Source organism: Xenopus tropicalis, chromosome 5 (assembly GCF_000004195.4).
Source record: "Xenopus tropicalis strain Nigerian chromosome 5, UCB_Xtro_10.0, whole genome shotgun sequence".
NCBI lineage: Eukaryota > Metazoa > Chordata > Amphibia > Anura > Pipidae > Xenopus > Xenopus tropicalis.
Window position 1 is genome coordinate 25,950,517 of NC_030681.2, and position 17,670 is coordinate 25,968,186.

Here is a 17,670-nt window from a genome sequence, read left to right on the forward strand (position 1 = left end):
TATTCACTCCAATTTACATTATTTTTTGCCTAGTTAGAAGTTTTTCTACTGTTCATTTTGGCCCACTGGAAAAAGTTGGTAGAAAATTAAGTTAGTGAGAAAAGGATGTAACTCTTAGAACTGACCAGAGGAACATCGTATGACTCTTCCTTGCTTGCTAACTTCGTTTTCTGAGCAGAACAACATCACAAGACTTTTCCCTTCTCACTAATTTAATTTTCTACTGACTATGTCCAGTTTCACTATACTACTTGTGTACAAACTGCTAATATCTTAAAAACAAGAAAAAAAAAATCTAAATTTCAAAAGTGGTCAGAAGAGCAATGTTACATTTTTTTTTATGGTTTTAAGTAATGGTCCCCAAAAATTAATCCAGCAGAGGGGTCCTATTCTATATACGTCCACCACTGTCATCAAGTACACATATGTAATAAACATACATAAAATAAATGCACAAAATATGTTGTAAAGACAAAAGCAGAAAAAGATGAAACTTTAATACAAGGTGGCTTTTCTTAGCCCAAAGCTCTCAGAGGAATTACCTGTTTAAAAAACGCTGCTACTGTTAGACAAACCATATGTCTCTGGCTGTCGTCTCCATGTTGTGAGAGCAGCCTAGGGACTTTAAGTTTAACGCTGTGGCTTTATTGGCATAAAAGAATTCTCAGTATATGTTAGCGTTAGCCGTGTGAAAACAAAGGTTGGGTTTTTTGGAAGTTGCAGAATGCAAATAGATTTGCTGGAATTGTTCAAAGCGAATCAAGTTTCATGGAAACTCCTAGGACATTTACAAGAATGGCAATTTTTTCCAGTAATTTGTAGTAGGATACTTTGCGCCGAAATGACAGAAAGGAAATCAGGAAAGAGCTTTATTTGATAAGCTGTGGTTTTCGGCGTTACTTCATAGGCAATAAAAGATATTGCTGCTGGTAAGTCCTTATATCAGAAGGGAAAACATGATTGATAAGTTATGAGGCCCTTTTGGATCTGCCCAGCTTATAGCTAGTATTTGTGCAGATTATGCCCCTAGGTTTATTTGTTATTATAATGTATATGAGCATCTATTGGGGTGTAACAATATAGGAAACAGATGCCGCAGGGGTGCCCAGATATATGCAGCTTCAATATATATTTGCCAAATATCTTCCTTTTTGGGAGCCCTATAAAGATTTCTCTGGGCCCTGTATCTTCTAGTTACTACACTGAGCAAACAAAAATACCCCCAATGGTATTATTTCCCAAGCAAATATAGAACCTGATGGTCACATACTGTAAGTACCGCTTCATAGTGGGTGAGTTATCCTAGCATATTGGACATTTACCTTAAGAGACTGCCTTGCAGTGTAGGGATTTCCATTAGTATTATTTGTTTAAAACCCCTCTCTAGGAGAATATATTTCATTAAAATGTAATATAGTTATCTTGGTTCGAAGTGAACATTCTTGGAAACTCTCCAGTGATGGCTCACACAGTCCAGATTAGAGAAGCAATGAGTGGAACTCTAACTGCCAACCACTTTAATGGAAAGTATAGTATAGTATAGCATTTGTATTACTAGTATAGTTCACTGTGTGACTTATAAGGTCTGCTTGATTAAAATCTATTTGGTCCAGTGGTTCAGAAATTCAGCCCAACTGCTATGTAATTTGAATAGATAGAAAAAGGCACAGAAGCTTTTGTTCCCTGACACCATTATAGTATGGGCTTCAGGTATTAATTCATTAGTACAACATGGACGCAGCAGATGTGGATACTAACACCTGCTACCGACCAATCATTTTACACAGTATGATATATACCCCTGTGTTTTTCCTTAGGGGATAAACTGAGCAAAAACACAGGTAGGGGCCTATTTATCAACATTTATATTTGTATGTTTTTCATACTTTGAATAACACAATATTTATAAAAAATATGAATGTTAGCTTTAAAAATCCAAAAAAAAATCCAAATAAAAAAAAAGTGATTGAACTGTGGGAAAAAAAACATCAAATCATCATATTTGCTCTTCGCACAAAAGCTAGCTGAGCATATCTTTAATAATCCACCCCTATGTGGTTTTTTTTTCGTATATTTATATATTTTCAAATCCCCAGAACAGGGAAGCACAGTCAAATTTGTATAATTTCACAGTATCTATGTTGTCTAAATCTCTGCAGAAGGGTGCAAAGTGAATTGGCACATTATTATAAAATGAATAAAATATAGTGTATTACAATGTATTTACCTCTACTTAGTTGTACCTAAAAGAGACAGTCGGGCAGAATCGGACTGGACCTCTGGGACACTGGGCCCGGTGGCCCAGACCCGACCCTTGCTGGCGCTCCTGTGGCTGACTGTGTTAACAAATATCACAGTTAGTCCATACTTGATCAATAAATTCTTACTCAAGTTTATTGTATGGATAATGGTTTAACAATACTGACCTATATGGCGGCTTTCTTTACTCTTCCGATAAGAACCTCAATGCCTATGTGTATGAAAATACATGGTAAGCAAACCGCGCTTAAGGGAGGACGTCAGGCGGGGGACCCTGCGGGGGGTTAGAAGGTGCAGTGGGGGCCCTAGGCGGGCAGGGGACGTGGCCGGCGGGGGCACCTGCAGGGCCCCTGGGACGGCAGCCCCGGTGGGCCCTGCACCCCCCAGTCCGACCCTGCAATCAGGACACTCACATCTCTTTTAGTAAGAGAGCACGTGGTTTTATTATTACCTTTTACATTATTGTAAAAGCCAGGGATCACCTGACTTTGTGGATATACATCTCTTACTTTGGATTTATTGCATCCAAGAATAAATAATAGATTCTATTAACCTTTCTTACTAAAATAGTAATAGTACTAGCTTTCTTTCCCAACAAGATACATGAGCGATGATGGGTTCTAATCTTTAAATAGTCACACTAAACATTTATTATTCCTTATTTCCAGCTTTCTGTGTTGGATACAAGGGTTATAGGATGTCTCACCTCCAGCTTTTCATGTTGGTAATGCACATGTTCTCATCTAATCTATGTTAATCATAAATAATGGATGACTTTTCATATGAGATGCTCTGTTTTGAATATGAATCATATCGGCATGCTCATCTTCCTATCTCACTCTTCTCGTAATCCTCCTCTCACCAGATATCTACATGCAGTGATGTATGATGTTGCATGCCTAAGCTCTAGCTCATATGACAAATGATGCATGTTTTATTTTAACTCCATGTATCTATGTATGATATGTATTTCCACCAAGATATGCCACTAGATGAGAATGTTTAAGGTTAATATATACATATACATCTGAGTGTGTGTATTATATTTTAATAAATACACCATCAAACATTTAATTTCAATAATTTATTAAATTTCTAAAAAAAAAATATTAGATTATAATGTATAAGATTTTATTTCTTCTGTGCAATTTTAACCAGTGATTTGTAGAAAAGGTGTTTTCCAGGGGGCATGACAAAGAAGAACCCTCTAAACCATCATGGCTGCAGCAATAGGGATCAAACTGGGAACACTTGTCATATAAACATATAGGTCTTGTTCTGGCAAACGTGCTTTTTGGCAAATGCCAGAGGGGCTGCTGTAAGATGCCATAGACAGTCACTATTTATTGGGCAGGTGGGGGGCTGTTTGGGACTCTGTTTAATGGAAATCCCAGGGACTATTTTGAATCCCAGTCCAGGCCTGGCCTTTCTGTTGACTTGAGGTCACTGGAGGCACAAGTGTCTCAGGAATTAATAGAGGGCTAGTCCGAAAAGTCAGATATTCCAATCAGACTCCATATAATGGAAAAGCCATATTTGAATTCCTAACCATCCGGCCCCCAGGTCATAATCTTCCCCTGGTAAATATTCTGACACCCAGTAAACAATTATGTCCTAAAGTTCAAGGCATCATAAACACCCCAACCTTACATAGTACAGTGCTGTAAAGAATACATCAGTCATTCAAAATGTCAATGCATTACTGTATATGAGTTCCAGGATGCCAAGAATGTGTTCTAGTGAATGGACACATGGGTCAAGAATAAACCAAAGAATAAATTGGGAATTTGTTAGTCTGATTTAGTAGCAAAGTGGGAAGAAGAAGAGGAAATTGAAGTAATTGTTTCCTTTAATGATAGTTAAATAAATATTTCAAGAAAAGAAAACTCGAGAAACGAGTTAACCAAGCCTCCAATCTCTACTTAACTTTTTTCATTTTTGAAAACTGTATCAAATCCTTTTATCTTACTATTATTGCTGTTGATTTGCTAGCATAGTCTGTTTCATTCCATGGAAAGGGATTACTGGCCCAAGAGCCTCAGAGCCCCTTCCCTTGTTTATCAAAGCTAAGAGACGGCATATATTGATTTCTCAGAAAAATAGTTCTGCCAGTCTTTTAACTGTAAGCCTGTAGCCTTGATAGTATGTGGCAGCTAAAGTATCGGAGGCGCTTATGTATTTGTATTCTAGAAAGTTCATACACATTTGATATACTGTGTAGTTACGTTTTTTTAAGACACTTTCTGAAAAAGAGAGAATTAAAATTGAACAAACTGACTTGTCCCTAATGAGAATGTTTGGATTATAGAAGCTTACAATATTCAATTCTATATGAACATTCCATCAACAGTGCTCATGCTGTACTGCATATATATATATATCAAAGAAAATGCGCCCATACTCATTTCCTAACACTCTATCAAGGTGCAGGGTCAAAAAAATACATATATGGCAAGGACCAGCACTCTCAACTATAAAGACAGCTAAATAACTTTATATCACATATCAATGTGTCCAATGTTTCGGTCCAAATTAGGACCTTTATCAAGAAGCCATAAATATCCTATAAATGATATCCTTATAATCTGTGCTTAGTGATGTCATTTCTTTCACATGACTCACTTGTGTATTATAATAGCCCCCCTGTTATAAAATCTGAGGATATTAGAGTTCCGTGACCTTTATATGGTCATGGAACTTCTCGGTGACTTATGATATCCTTATACTTAACAATGGAGGGTACTATATTCACTGTATATATTCCTTAGGTCAGGATGACTATTAGCCTAAATACATGGCAGCTCATGAACTGATCAATCTGATTTTAAAATGTGAATTAGAATAATGTTTGGCGTTTTCTGGATAAGTGGTCTTTCTGTAATTTGGATCTCTATGCTTAAAGTTTACTAAAAAATCATTTAAACATTAAATAAACCTAATAGGATTGTTTTGCCTCCAGTAAGGATGCATTATAGTTGGGATCAAGTACAAGGTACTGTTTTATTATTATAGAGAAAAAAGAAAATACAGGTATGGGATCCATTATCCATAAACTTGTTATCCAGAATGTTCAAAATAACAGGAATGCCATCTCCAATAGACCCCATTTTAATCAAATAATTAATATTTTTTAAAAATGAAGACACTGGGCAGTCCAAGTACATTTTATGTTTAGCTGGTGTCTGTACGCTCTTGTTTAGACTTTGTCTCTCCACATGTTTCAAAAAGAAATGCTATATTTGGGGAATAACATGGTGTCAGCATATTGCAAAGCATTAGTGTATCCATGTCTCTAATCAGGGGTAACTTATTGGCACCTCTATTTAGGATGGATAGTCCACATACGCTTCTATAATTTTATCAGGTATGTTTAGATCAATGCTGATAGACACCAGTCACACTGGAGAGGAGCATATAAATGTAATATTATATACAATACAGGTATATACATATATACAATATATACAGCAATAGAACCATGCACAATTTAGATAACTTAATACTTTATTTGATATGTTTCATATATAAACAGTGGCATAGCTAAGTCGATGTCATTTTCATACAAAAATAACTGAAATTCTCTTTTCATCAATATGTCTAATAATACCTTATAATATCCATAACATGTTCCCTTAAGCTTTATAGCAATGTGATGTGAAGAGGGGGCTCAATATGATTTAATACAAATGGTATCGTTAGAAGTCAGCCCTACTCAAAGTGGATCATCCAAACTGCGGATAAATCAATACCCTTATCCAGGCCGTCCAGAAAATAAACTGCTGTTAAAATTGCTATTAAAAAATCCAATATGTTTCTTATAGACTATTTAAAATCTTCTCCTCTCGGGCTCTTTGTGTTCAGTACCTACCAATTAACAACTCATGGTTATGATTTATACGCTCGCTCGTGTCATGTTTGGAAACACGGTGTGAATTAATACTCCAGTGTTTTTCCCAGCAGCTCTGAATAACAATATTGATCTATGCAGCGATGAGTTCCATATATTATGTGTATTTCTGCATATACTGTATAAATATATGTATATATATATATGTATATATGTACCTAGATTGCAATAAAAAGTTTGATACAGAGGGCAATGCAAGGATTAATCCTCCAGTCCTTTCCAGCAGTAATTTCCATGGTTGGGGCTGATGGATGATGCTGGGAGATGGAATTCTTAGCAGCTGGATAATTACAGATATCCTTGGCTTAGACTATTAGTGGGGCCTAGACACTGGATTATATAAATCTTTATAAGATACAGTTTATATAGTGAATGTTAAATATAACAATACATATAAAAATAAAATATAAGGATATTACAGGTCACTGAGGAATCCCATGATGACCATATAAAGGCACAAGGATGGAGGCGGAGTCACTCTGGGGTGACTTCTAATATCTAACGATGATTAATTTTTTTTGGCAGACATGGATTTACTGCGAAATGCTACATTTCACCATTGGCAATTTTTTTCTTTTGTGAAACCACTGCAAAATTTTGCCGCAAAAAAATTGTGGTCACGTCAAAAAAAAAAAAAAAAAAGGCACAACCACATAAAAAATGGCGAGTACATAAAAAAAGTTGCATGGTAGCTGCATTTTGTGATTTTTCCACTGTTTTGCGACTTTTCCGCCAAAGTGAAATGGGACAGAATCACTTATCACTACTAATATCCTTATATTTTACAACAGGGGGTACATTATAAGGATATAATTTACAGGCTATTCCTGGCTTTTGTGTATTATGTTGGTGAATTCATATACAGGTATGGGATCCCTTATCCAGAAACCTGTTATCCAGAAAGTTCCCATAGACTCCATTATAAGCAAATAAATCTAATTTTAAAAAAAATTCTCTGTAAAACAGGACCTTGTACTTGATCCCAACTAAGATATAATTACCCCTTATTGGGGGCAGAACAGCCCTATTGGGTTTATTTAATGGTTAAATGATTCCCTTTTCTCTGTAATAATAAAACAGTACCTGTACTTGATCCCAGCTAAGATATAATTACCCCTTATTGGGGCAGAACAGCCCTATTGGGTTTATTTAATGGTTAAATGATTCCCTTTTCTCTGTAATAATAAAACAGTACCTGTAATTGATCCCAACTAAGATATAATTACCCCTTATTGGGGGCAGAACAGCCCTATTGGGTTTATTTAATGGTTAAATGATTCCCTTTTCTCTGTAATAATAAAACAGTACCTGTACTTGATCCCAACTAAGATATAATTACCCCTTATTGGGGGCAGAACAGCCCTATTGGGTTTATTTAATGGTTAAATGATTCCCTTTTCTCTGTAATAATAAAACAGTACCTGTACTTGATCCCAACTAAGATATAATTAATTCTTATTGGAGGCAAAACAAGCCTATTGGGTTTCTTCAATATTTAAATGATTTTTAGCAGATTTAAGTTATGGAGATCCAAATTATGGAAAACCCCAGGTCCAGAGCATTCTGGATAATGGGTCCCATACCTGTGTATATATATATATATTAATGTTTGAGTCATACTATAAATGACAGTGTTATTGCTTTCTTATATCTTTTAGGACCCGAAACTACGTGAACAGTTAGAGGTGGGGAACTTTGGAGGCCGGCTGGAGTACCGCATGTTTACAATTGTCTATGGACCAGATTTGGTTAACATCTCATATTTGAATTTGGTGGCGTTTCAGGAAGAAATTGCCAAGGTACAGTAAAATATTGTTTTATGTATGGCGGGTATTCCTTTAGATTCCTGGTCATCCAATAAAACATTGAATCAAGTGTTTGCAACATTTTGAGCCAGATAGAGACAATGAACAGTAGGAAATAGCTTTACTTTTTAAAGTAAAAGAGACTGTTGGGCCCATTCATTAAAGCACGAATTTCGTATTGTTAAAAGCACGATTGGAAAAATTAGTAGTAACCACGATAACTTCTGATGTGTGAAAATTGCGCGAAAATTTGTGTCAGGGTCATACCAAAATATTGTGGTTGCGTTCCGAAAGTTACAAAATTTTGTACCTGAACGATCGTAAACGGCGCAAAAACCTTTCTGACTTTGAAACTTCAGTGCATGATTTTGGAAGCCTCCAATAGGACTTAATGGCACTCTGCAGCTCCAACCCGGCCCAAGGAAAGTCTCCCATAGGGCTCAATGGCACTCTGCAGCTCCGACCCGGCCCAAGGAAAGTCTCCCATAGGGCTCAATGGCACTCTGCAGCTCCAACCTGGCCCAAGGAAAGTCTCCCATAGGGCTCAATGGCACTCTGCAGCTCCAACCCGGCCCAAGGAAAGTCTCCCATAGGGCTCAATGGCACTCTGCAGCTCCAACCCGGCCCAAGGAAAGTCTCCCATAGGGCTCAATGGCACTCTGCAGCTCCAACCCGGCCCAAGGAAAGTCTCCCATAGGGCTCAATGGCACTCTGCAGCTCCAACCCGGCCCAAGGAAAGTCTCCCATAGGGCTCAATGGCACTCTGCAGCTCCAACCCGGCCCAAGGAAAGTCTCCCATAGGGCTCAATGGCACTCTGCAGCTCCAACCCGGCCCAAGGAAAGTCTCCCATAGGGCTCAATGGCACTCTGCAGCTCCAACCCGGCCCAAGGAAAGTCTCCCATAGGGCTCAATGGCACTCTGCAGCTCCAACCCGGCCAAAAGATAGTCACGATACCGAAGCTTGAATGAATAACGAAAGTTTTGTACTTTAGAAAGTACGACTTTTTTGTGGAATAACGAACGTATCATTAAAAAAATCATACTTTTTTTTAAACAATATTATCATTAACAGTACGAAAAGTTCTAAACTTTAGAAAAAATACACAGTTTTTCTAATCGTGGTCATCGTGCTTTAATGAATAGGCCCCTGTGTATATATATTGGGGCAAAGTTATGATTTTTAAAGCATTGCGTCCCTTGTCACTCAAGTGACAGCTAAAAATACCAACTGTGGCAGATTCAGCTTCGAGAGCAGCAACTATTAAACTACAAATCTTGGAAATAAAGAATTATGGGAAAATACACGGTTATTGGCCTCTGAATATTGCAATTTGAACACTGCATTGTATTCATAAATGTCCCTGAATCACCGGTACTATAAGTACAATATAAGAATCCTGCCGGTTTCTTTCCCATCAATGAACGACAGTATCAAAGTACATTCAAGTAAGGTTATCTCTCAGTCAGCGTAAGCAGCGCGTTGTGCTTACATTTGAAAGAAAGAACAAAAAAAAGACAAGAACGACAGTAACAATTTTATCCAATCCCTAAGTGACCTGTCACTTGTATTAACCTCAGTTCAGACAGGCCTTAGTGTAATAATTGCTTCAGGCATTCAAAGAGCAATAAAGAATTTGCCTGGTCTGCATGAAGTTGGTTCTCAAACTTCCCTTTCTAGTTCTTGTATTGTGCTCAATGTGGAATATATTGTGCAGCCATTTTCTGTGTCTTTGCGCTAAGCCTTTGAAGCAAAAGAGCCTGTTGCTAGGGATGAGCAAATTTTTTTTTTGGCAGGAATGGACTTACCGCAAAATTCCACATTTCGGCATTGGCGAATTTTTTTCACGAAACTGCGGCAAAAAATTCCCGCAACAAAAATTTGCAGAATGAGGAAAAAGTTGAGGTCACTGCAAAAAAAAGTCATGCGCTTCAAAAAAGTCGCGGGCATCAAAAAAGTCATGAGGTAGCCACGTTTCACAAATTTTTCACCATTTTGCGTATTTCAGCAGTTTCACAAATTTTTCGGTGAAGCAAAATGGGACAGATTTGCTCATCACTAGCTGTAGCTTTCCTCTGTATTGCTTATTATTTGTATATAATTTGTATGTTTGATATATACACCCTTCTATTGTATAGCACTACAGAATATGGTGGCATTAAGTTTTAACTGGGTCTGTGCAGGGTATTGAACAACATCTCTTAACACACAAAAAAGCAGGCTTTTGAAAGTATGATTGTATGCATGCTGTTACTCCCCCAGGCTGATGGAGTGTGTCCCAAAGGAAGGTAGAAGGGAACAGATATTTTGTGTTAAACAGAGCAGAAAACATGTGTAACTACTCTGTTAAATACAGAAAACCAAATTGTAATTGTGCTTATAACAGTAAAACAATAGGCTATAAAGCCAAGTTTAAGTTTCATAGTAATACACTCAGTAAGTAATATTACATGATCCTCTCACCTTCAAAGCAGGTGGAGCAGCATTATTGCACATGGAGAACAGGAAAAATGTACATGCTTTTCATGGTTTTGCTGCTCCCACACTGTCATGCACAGGTGAGACCCCCAAACATGTGATCTTCTTGTGGTTCATTTAAAAAGTAGAACAGGGATATCCAACCAAAGCCTGCTAGATGGATACGTTTGTGTAACTGGCAGGGACATAACTTTTGGGGCCCAGTCCCCCCTGCGGAGGAAGTTCCGGGCCCCCTCTGCGAAGGTCTGTGGGGATATCCCCTGGCACCCCCACGACTGTGGGCTCTGCTTTCTCAGTAGTTACATATCACTACAGGTATGGGATCCCTTTTCCGGAAACCCGTTATCCAGAAAGTACCGAATTACAGAAAGGCCATCTCCCATAGACTCCATTATAAGCAAATAATTCTAATTTTTATAAATGATTTCCTTTTTCGATGTAATAATAAAACAGTTCCTGTACTAGATCCCAACTAAGATATAATTACCCCTGATTGGGGGCAGAACAGCCCTATTGGGTTTATTTAATGGTTAAATGATTCCTTTTTCTCTGTAATAATAAAACAGTACCTGTACTTGATCCCAACTAAGATATAATTACCCCTTATTGGGGCAGAACAGCCCTATTGGGTTTATTTAATGGTTAAATGATTCCCTTTTCTCTGTAATAATAAAACAGTAGTTGTACTTGATCCCAACTAAGATATAATTACCCCTCATTGGGGGCAGAACAGCCCTATTGGGTTTATTTAATGGTTAAATTATTCCCTTTTCTCTGTAATAATAAAACAGTACCTGTACTTGATCCCAACTAAGATATAATTAATCCTCATTGGATGCAAAACAATCCTATTGGGTTTAATTAATGTTTTATTGATTTTTTGGTAGACTTATGGTGTGAAGGTCCAAATTACGGAAAGACCCCTTATCCGGAATACCCTTGGTCCCAAGCATTCTGTCTATCCTATACCTGTATTTTATTACAGACTCCATTCTGTAAATTTTAACAAGCATTCTGTCTCACAAATGTATAACATCCATCCAGCAGAACCAGTTTTTCACATTAAATCATCCAGCCCATAGTGAGTGACAGAATGTACTACCGAATATTACTAATCTGTGAGGACTAAGGAAAACTGTGTAAGAATAATACTTCCCTTAAGATATAAATATACAGCAGATTAATAATTCTATAGCTCTCACTAAATATCAGAATCAGAAAATAACAGTGTTCTTCCAGGAATAGAAACTGTGAGTAACACTTGATCCTGACAAGAGCAGATCCAGAATCCATTGGCAGAGTAGAGACCAGCACAGGGCCCATATAGATATCAGAACACTAACCGGGCTGCCATTAAGGTGCCGTCAGTAAAGTTAAAGGGCTTAATCAAACTAAGTAGATGACTGAATTTACATGCTGGAAGTAATAGTTTGTGCATAGAGAGCCTACACAGGGCACTGTTACAACTCAGCACAGAGCCCAATACAAAGCCCGGGCTGCTACTAGTGCTAAAGTCACACCTAGTGGCTGTATTTTGTATTACCCGCCAGTGGATGCACGGAAGGTGTGCGGCCGGAGCGATGCAGTAGGACAGGCCAAGGCTGTGGAACAGAGCACTTCCATGGCCATAGAATTTCCCCATGTCCACTGCTTAATAACTTGCAGAGTATGAGCGCCCAGAGGGGTGGGGGGCACAGCAGGGTTGAGGGGGCCCCCGTAAGGGCTGTAAACCTGTATTGAACACGTAGATCTCCTGTAGCACAATGAGGAAAGGAGACACTTCCCTCCCCTCAATATTCACCATAGGGATTGAAAAAAAAACGCAGAGACATGTTTATGGGAAACCTGTTTGTTTCACAGGATTTATTAATGTTAATAGTCAATAGGGGATTAGGTTTTCCTAAGAGCAAATGATCCAGAGGAAGGCGAAAAACCACACAGGGAAAAATTCCTTCCTGACTCCTAGAAACGGCAGTCGGTATTACACCCTGGATCATGGCTTTATACCCACCCACCCTCCCAGCCCACTCACCGACACATGCACCCACCCTCCCAGCCCACTCACCGACACATGCACCCACCCTCCCAGCCCACTCACCGACATGTTTATGGGAAACCTGTTTGTCTCACAGGATTTATTAATGTTAATAGCCAATAGGGAATTAGGTTTTCCTAAGAGCAAATGATCCAGAGGAAGAAGAAAAACCCCACAGGGAAAAAATTCCTTCCTGACTCCTAGAAACGGCAGTCGGTTTTACACCCTGGATCATGGCTTTATACCCACCCTCCCAGCCCACTCACTAACACACACACACCCACCCTCCTAGCGCACTCACCGTCACACGCACCCACCAATACACGCACCCACCCTCCCAGCCCACTTACCGAAACACGCCCCCACCTTCCAAACCCACTCACCGACACACGCACCCACCCTCCCAGCCCACTCAGCGGCACACCCACCCACCCTCCTGCCCACCAAGTTACCGACACACCCACCCACCCTCCTGCCTACCCACTTACCGACACGCGCACCCAACCTCCTGCACGCCCACCCATCAACACACACACCCAACCTCCCGCCTGCCCACTCACCAACACACGCTCCCACCCTCCTGCCCCCCCAATAACCAACACATGTACCCACCCACGCGCCCACCCACTCACCGACACACGCACCCACACTCCCTGCCACCCATTCACCGACATACGCACCCACCCTCCCTCCTGCCCACACACCGACACACGCACCCATTCTCCCGCCCGCCAACACACCGACACACGCACCCACCCCCCCGCCCGCCCACTCAGCCAGCCTCCCGCCCGCCCACTCATCCACCCTCCCGCCCGCCCAGTCACCCACCCTCACAGCTGCCCACACACCAACACACGCACCAACCCTCCCAACTGCCCACAGACTAAAACACACACTCACCTTCCCGCTCGCCCATTCAACCACGCTCCTGCCCGCCCACACACCAACCAATGCACCGACACACGCACCAACCCTCCCGCCTGCCCACTCACCGACACGCGCTCCCACCCTCCCGCCTGCCCACTCACCGACACGCCAAACCACCCTCTCGCCCGCCCACTCACCGACACGTGCAACCACCCTCCCATCCCCCCACTCACAGACACACGCAGCCACCATCCCACCCGCCCACTCACCGACACAGGCACCCACTCTCCCGCCCGCACATTCACCGACACACGAACCCCCCTTTCCAGCCGCACGCTCACCGACACGCGCACCCACCCTCGCGCCCGCCCACTCACCGACACATGCACCCAACCTTCCACTTGCCCACTCACCGACACGAGCACCCATTCTCCGCCCACTCACTGACACGCACACCCTCCGGCAGGCCACTTACAAACACAACCAGACACGGACTCACTCTCCCGCCTGCCCACTCACCGACACGCACCAAACTCACTGACAATAGTCGATACTTTTAGCTCTTGCTTTAGCGCTTGCTCTAGCTCTGTCCTGTAACAGAAAAGAAAGGAGAAGTGTGAGAAATGGATCTACAAATTAGTCCTATTCCTCTTGGAATCAGGGAAAGGCACACATATTTCCGAAGGTCTTAGGAATAATTTTATGGTTGGGGGTCACCACAACATGAGGAACTGTATTAAAGGGTCGCGGCATTAGGGAGGTTGAGAACCGCTGGTTTATAGTAATGAAGGCATTCTGTGCAGAACTGAACTACTCTGCACTCCAGCCTGAAAGTGATACTGACACGAAAAAACAACTTTATAAAATATCAATCTACATAAAAAGTTTCCTATAGGTCGTGTTGATCATTCTTTGCTGATAGGGCTGCTTTTGTAAGTAATTGTTACTAAACCTGACTGTTTGGCCAACCTGACCCTGTTCCTTCTCAGCCTGTCAGTTATAGATTCTAATGCTAACGGCCTACTGCTGCACAAATATGGCCGCCCCTCATAGAGGAACATGGGGGATCAGATAGGGAATGTAAAAGCATTGGGCAAATACTTTTATAGCAAAATGATAAAACTCATGCAAATCCATTATAAATTATATAATATTATATTATTATTATGATAAATGTAAAAAAGGTTTCATTTCTGGTGTCAGTATCTCTTTAATACACAGAAGTGCAACTGCCATTTGTTTGACAGCCTGTTGGTTGCTATATCGTCACAAAGGCAACAAGTATGGCAGCTTTCACCAATATGTATAAAAGGAAACAGTGACAGAAGTCGGATGCTGTGCAGACAGAGAGGTGCTTTCTACAAAAGAAACCAATGAATTTCGTAACAACATCCTCATCCCGCTCATTGGCCTAAAGGCACAGTCAGTGACTCTCAAAATGTCAAAATTCATTTTTAAAAACATTTTTAGCTTTAATGCTACTGTGTGAACCCCCTAAGCTTTATTTCTATTGGCTGTTACACTGACATGTTAGTTACTGACATACTTGTTATGCTTCATCAACAGTAACAATAATTTGTACAACAAATGGCTTGGCTTCCGGTTGTCATGGTAATGACCCTAGCAACCATTTGCTATTTTTATATAAATTCAAAAGTTAGGTTGGTAGTAGCAACAAATAAGCAGTTAGCTGATATCAGTCCCCTAAGGAGCATCGCTTTCATTTCAGAACCACTTATTTAGATTATCTTACTATGGACACAGGCCCTGTGCCCATAGTAAGTAAAAGTGCCTGTTGGAGGCAGAAAGGAGAAAATACAGTTGGGCTCATTTATCAACACTGGGCACTGGGAGAGTGCATGAGACTTACTGATAAACATTATTCTTTAAAAGGAAAAAGCATTATTCCATTACTTTCACTTACATGTTAAGGTTAGTACATAAAAGAAGTGGCAGATACCTGGGGGCAAAGGGGCAAAACTCTAAGGAGCCTGTCAATACCAGAAACAAACATAAAGTAATTGATAGTGTGGCACAGGGGTCCCCAAATCATACAGTTTATGGGGTGCCCCACTGAAATTAAAGTGTATATTTGCAGACCTAAATCTTGGGTCTGTGTCTCCGTCCAGCACTAAGATTAAAGGCATCTCCAAATTGCATTTTGGGGTAAAATTCCCCAAATTTGCTAAATTCAGTGAGAGGAGCAACATCCGATAGTCTGGGGGGTTGTAACCCAACAATTTCCCCTCATGTTACAGCTAAAATAAGGTTTATTTGTCAAATCTCTCAGAGGGTAAGTGCTCTTACCTCACTCCACAATGTGAAACCAACGGACTAAACCAACTGTCACTCTCTTGGGTTTGAAGTCACCTCTCATCACAATACAAGTGCTGAAATTAAAGGGGAAATGTACCCTGTTGATGATTAAGGTGTATATGGCATTTATTTGCCCTTAGATGTACAGTACATACATAGATTATTCTGTACAAAGAGCATTGCTTTGTATGTGTGGCTTTTTGATGCAGTAACTGTGCTGCCATATCTGTGGGAGAGATCGGCTCACTCATTAGCCATGGTTTCAGTCAGTGTTGCTGCTATTGCTAAGTCTGGTGTAAACAAGGGGGTCCTTAGTTTATAGGGTGTCCCTTCCATAGCCTCAATAGTGGGTAGAGATGGGTAATATTGTACAACAAACGGCTTGGTTTCCAGTTGTCGGGGTAATGACCCTAGCAACTATTTGCTATTTTTATATAAATTCAAAAGTTGGTTGTAGCAACAAATAACAAATAAGCAGTTAGCTGTAACCCAACTATTTCCCCTCATGTTACAGCTAAAATAAGGTTTATTTGTCAAAAAATCTCTCAGAGGGTTTGTGCTCTTACCTCACTCCACAATGTGAAACCAACGGACTAAACCAACTGTCACCCCCTTGGGTTTGAAGTCACCTCTCATCAAAATACAAGTGCTGCTATTAAAGGGGAAATGTACCCTGTTGATGATTAAGGTGTGTATGCAATGAAATTGCCTTTAGATGTACAGTACATACATAGATTATTCTGTACAAAGACCATTGCTTTGTATGTGTAAAAATTTTATCGCGTCTATTTTTCCATGTTTTAACACAGGATTCACTAAAAGCATACTTGCGTTAATTTAGACGCGATGCTGCTTGCGTTAGTTAAGTTGCGAAGACTATTTTCGTGACGTAATGTGCGCTAATCAACGCATCGCGCACAAATAGTCACCAGCTGCATCACTCTGGGGCCAACACAGACTTGAATAAATCCCACTGCAAAGTCCATATTGTGTTGCCAAAAGCTCATGAACTGTACTTTTCTATAATTACCGCCTGCCTCAAGAAGGTTTTAATTTTCGCTCAGACAAATGCGAGATTTAGCGCGTCTGTTTGTGAATCATGCGTTAGTATCATTTCTGCACGCTAATTAACGCATGCGGTTGTGCGTAAATTAAATTAACGACTGTGACAACGCATGCATTAATACTTTAGCGAATTGCACTTTTTTTGCGTCATTTTTAACACAAAAAAGCATGCGATAAAACTTATCGACCTTTAGTGAATCAACCCTAATATGTCATGCATGTTACTGAATCCTCCATAAATCAGGGCTGCGTCACTGCCTGGTCACATGATGCTGTTCTTCCACTTTGGCTTCTTCTTCTTAGCGCCCCCCATTTTCTAAACGCTACTTCTCCTACAGTTTTAGGGGTACAATACCCAAACTCCCCACGTTTCTTCGCCCTATAGCGGAGCAGGTTGCTTGTGCTTTTCTAAGCGATCCGGCCCCCCGTCTTCTTGTGGCGCCGCTCCGAACCCCCCAATTTTCCCATTGACTTTGACAGGGAAGATTTTCAAACTGCTGCCACACTTACAGCTTTGAAGCTACACCCCCCAAACTTGAACAACATAATAATGGGGTCACCCCGAATGAAACAGCAACATTTGTTGGATGACCCAAAGTGGGAGGGGCCAACAACAGCCAATCAAATATCACCTGTTGACTTTAATGGGGAAATTGAAACTGCTGCCAATGTTACAGCTTTGATGCTACACTCCCCAAACTTGAATCACACAGTCATGGGGTCAGCCTGAATGAAAATATGATGATTGCTGGATGCCTAAAGGTGGGCGGAGCTGTGAACAGCCAATCAGATTTTACCTATTGATTTGGCGGAAATTCAACCTGCTGCCATTCTCACAGTAATAACGCAGGGGTCCCCAAACTTTTTACACTTGGTCACTAGGGGACTGAAGTTATGGATTTGAAAAGTGGGCTGAGTCACCAACAGCCAATCAAATTT

The 17,670-nt window shown here is 40.6% G+C and overlaps 1 protein-coding gene across 2 annotated transcripts in view; it reads left to right on the forward strand.

Moving 5' to 3' along the window:
* The window catches only part of plcb1 (phospholipase C beta 1), a 352,974-nt gene that overhangs the window by 188,846 nt on the left and 146,458 nt on the right, over nt 1-17,670 (forward strand). For both annotated transcript variants that reach the window (XM_031901827.1, NM_001079464.2), the window contains exon 4: nt 7,825-7,965. In XM_031901827.1, the coding sequence (XP_031757687.1) occupies nt 7,825-7,965 (141 nt within the window). The remainder of the gene's footprint in view (nt 1-7,824; nt 7,966-17,670) is intronic.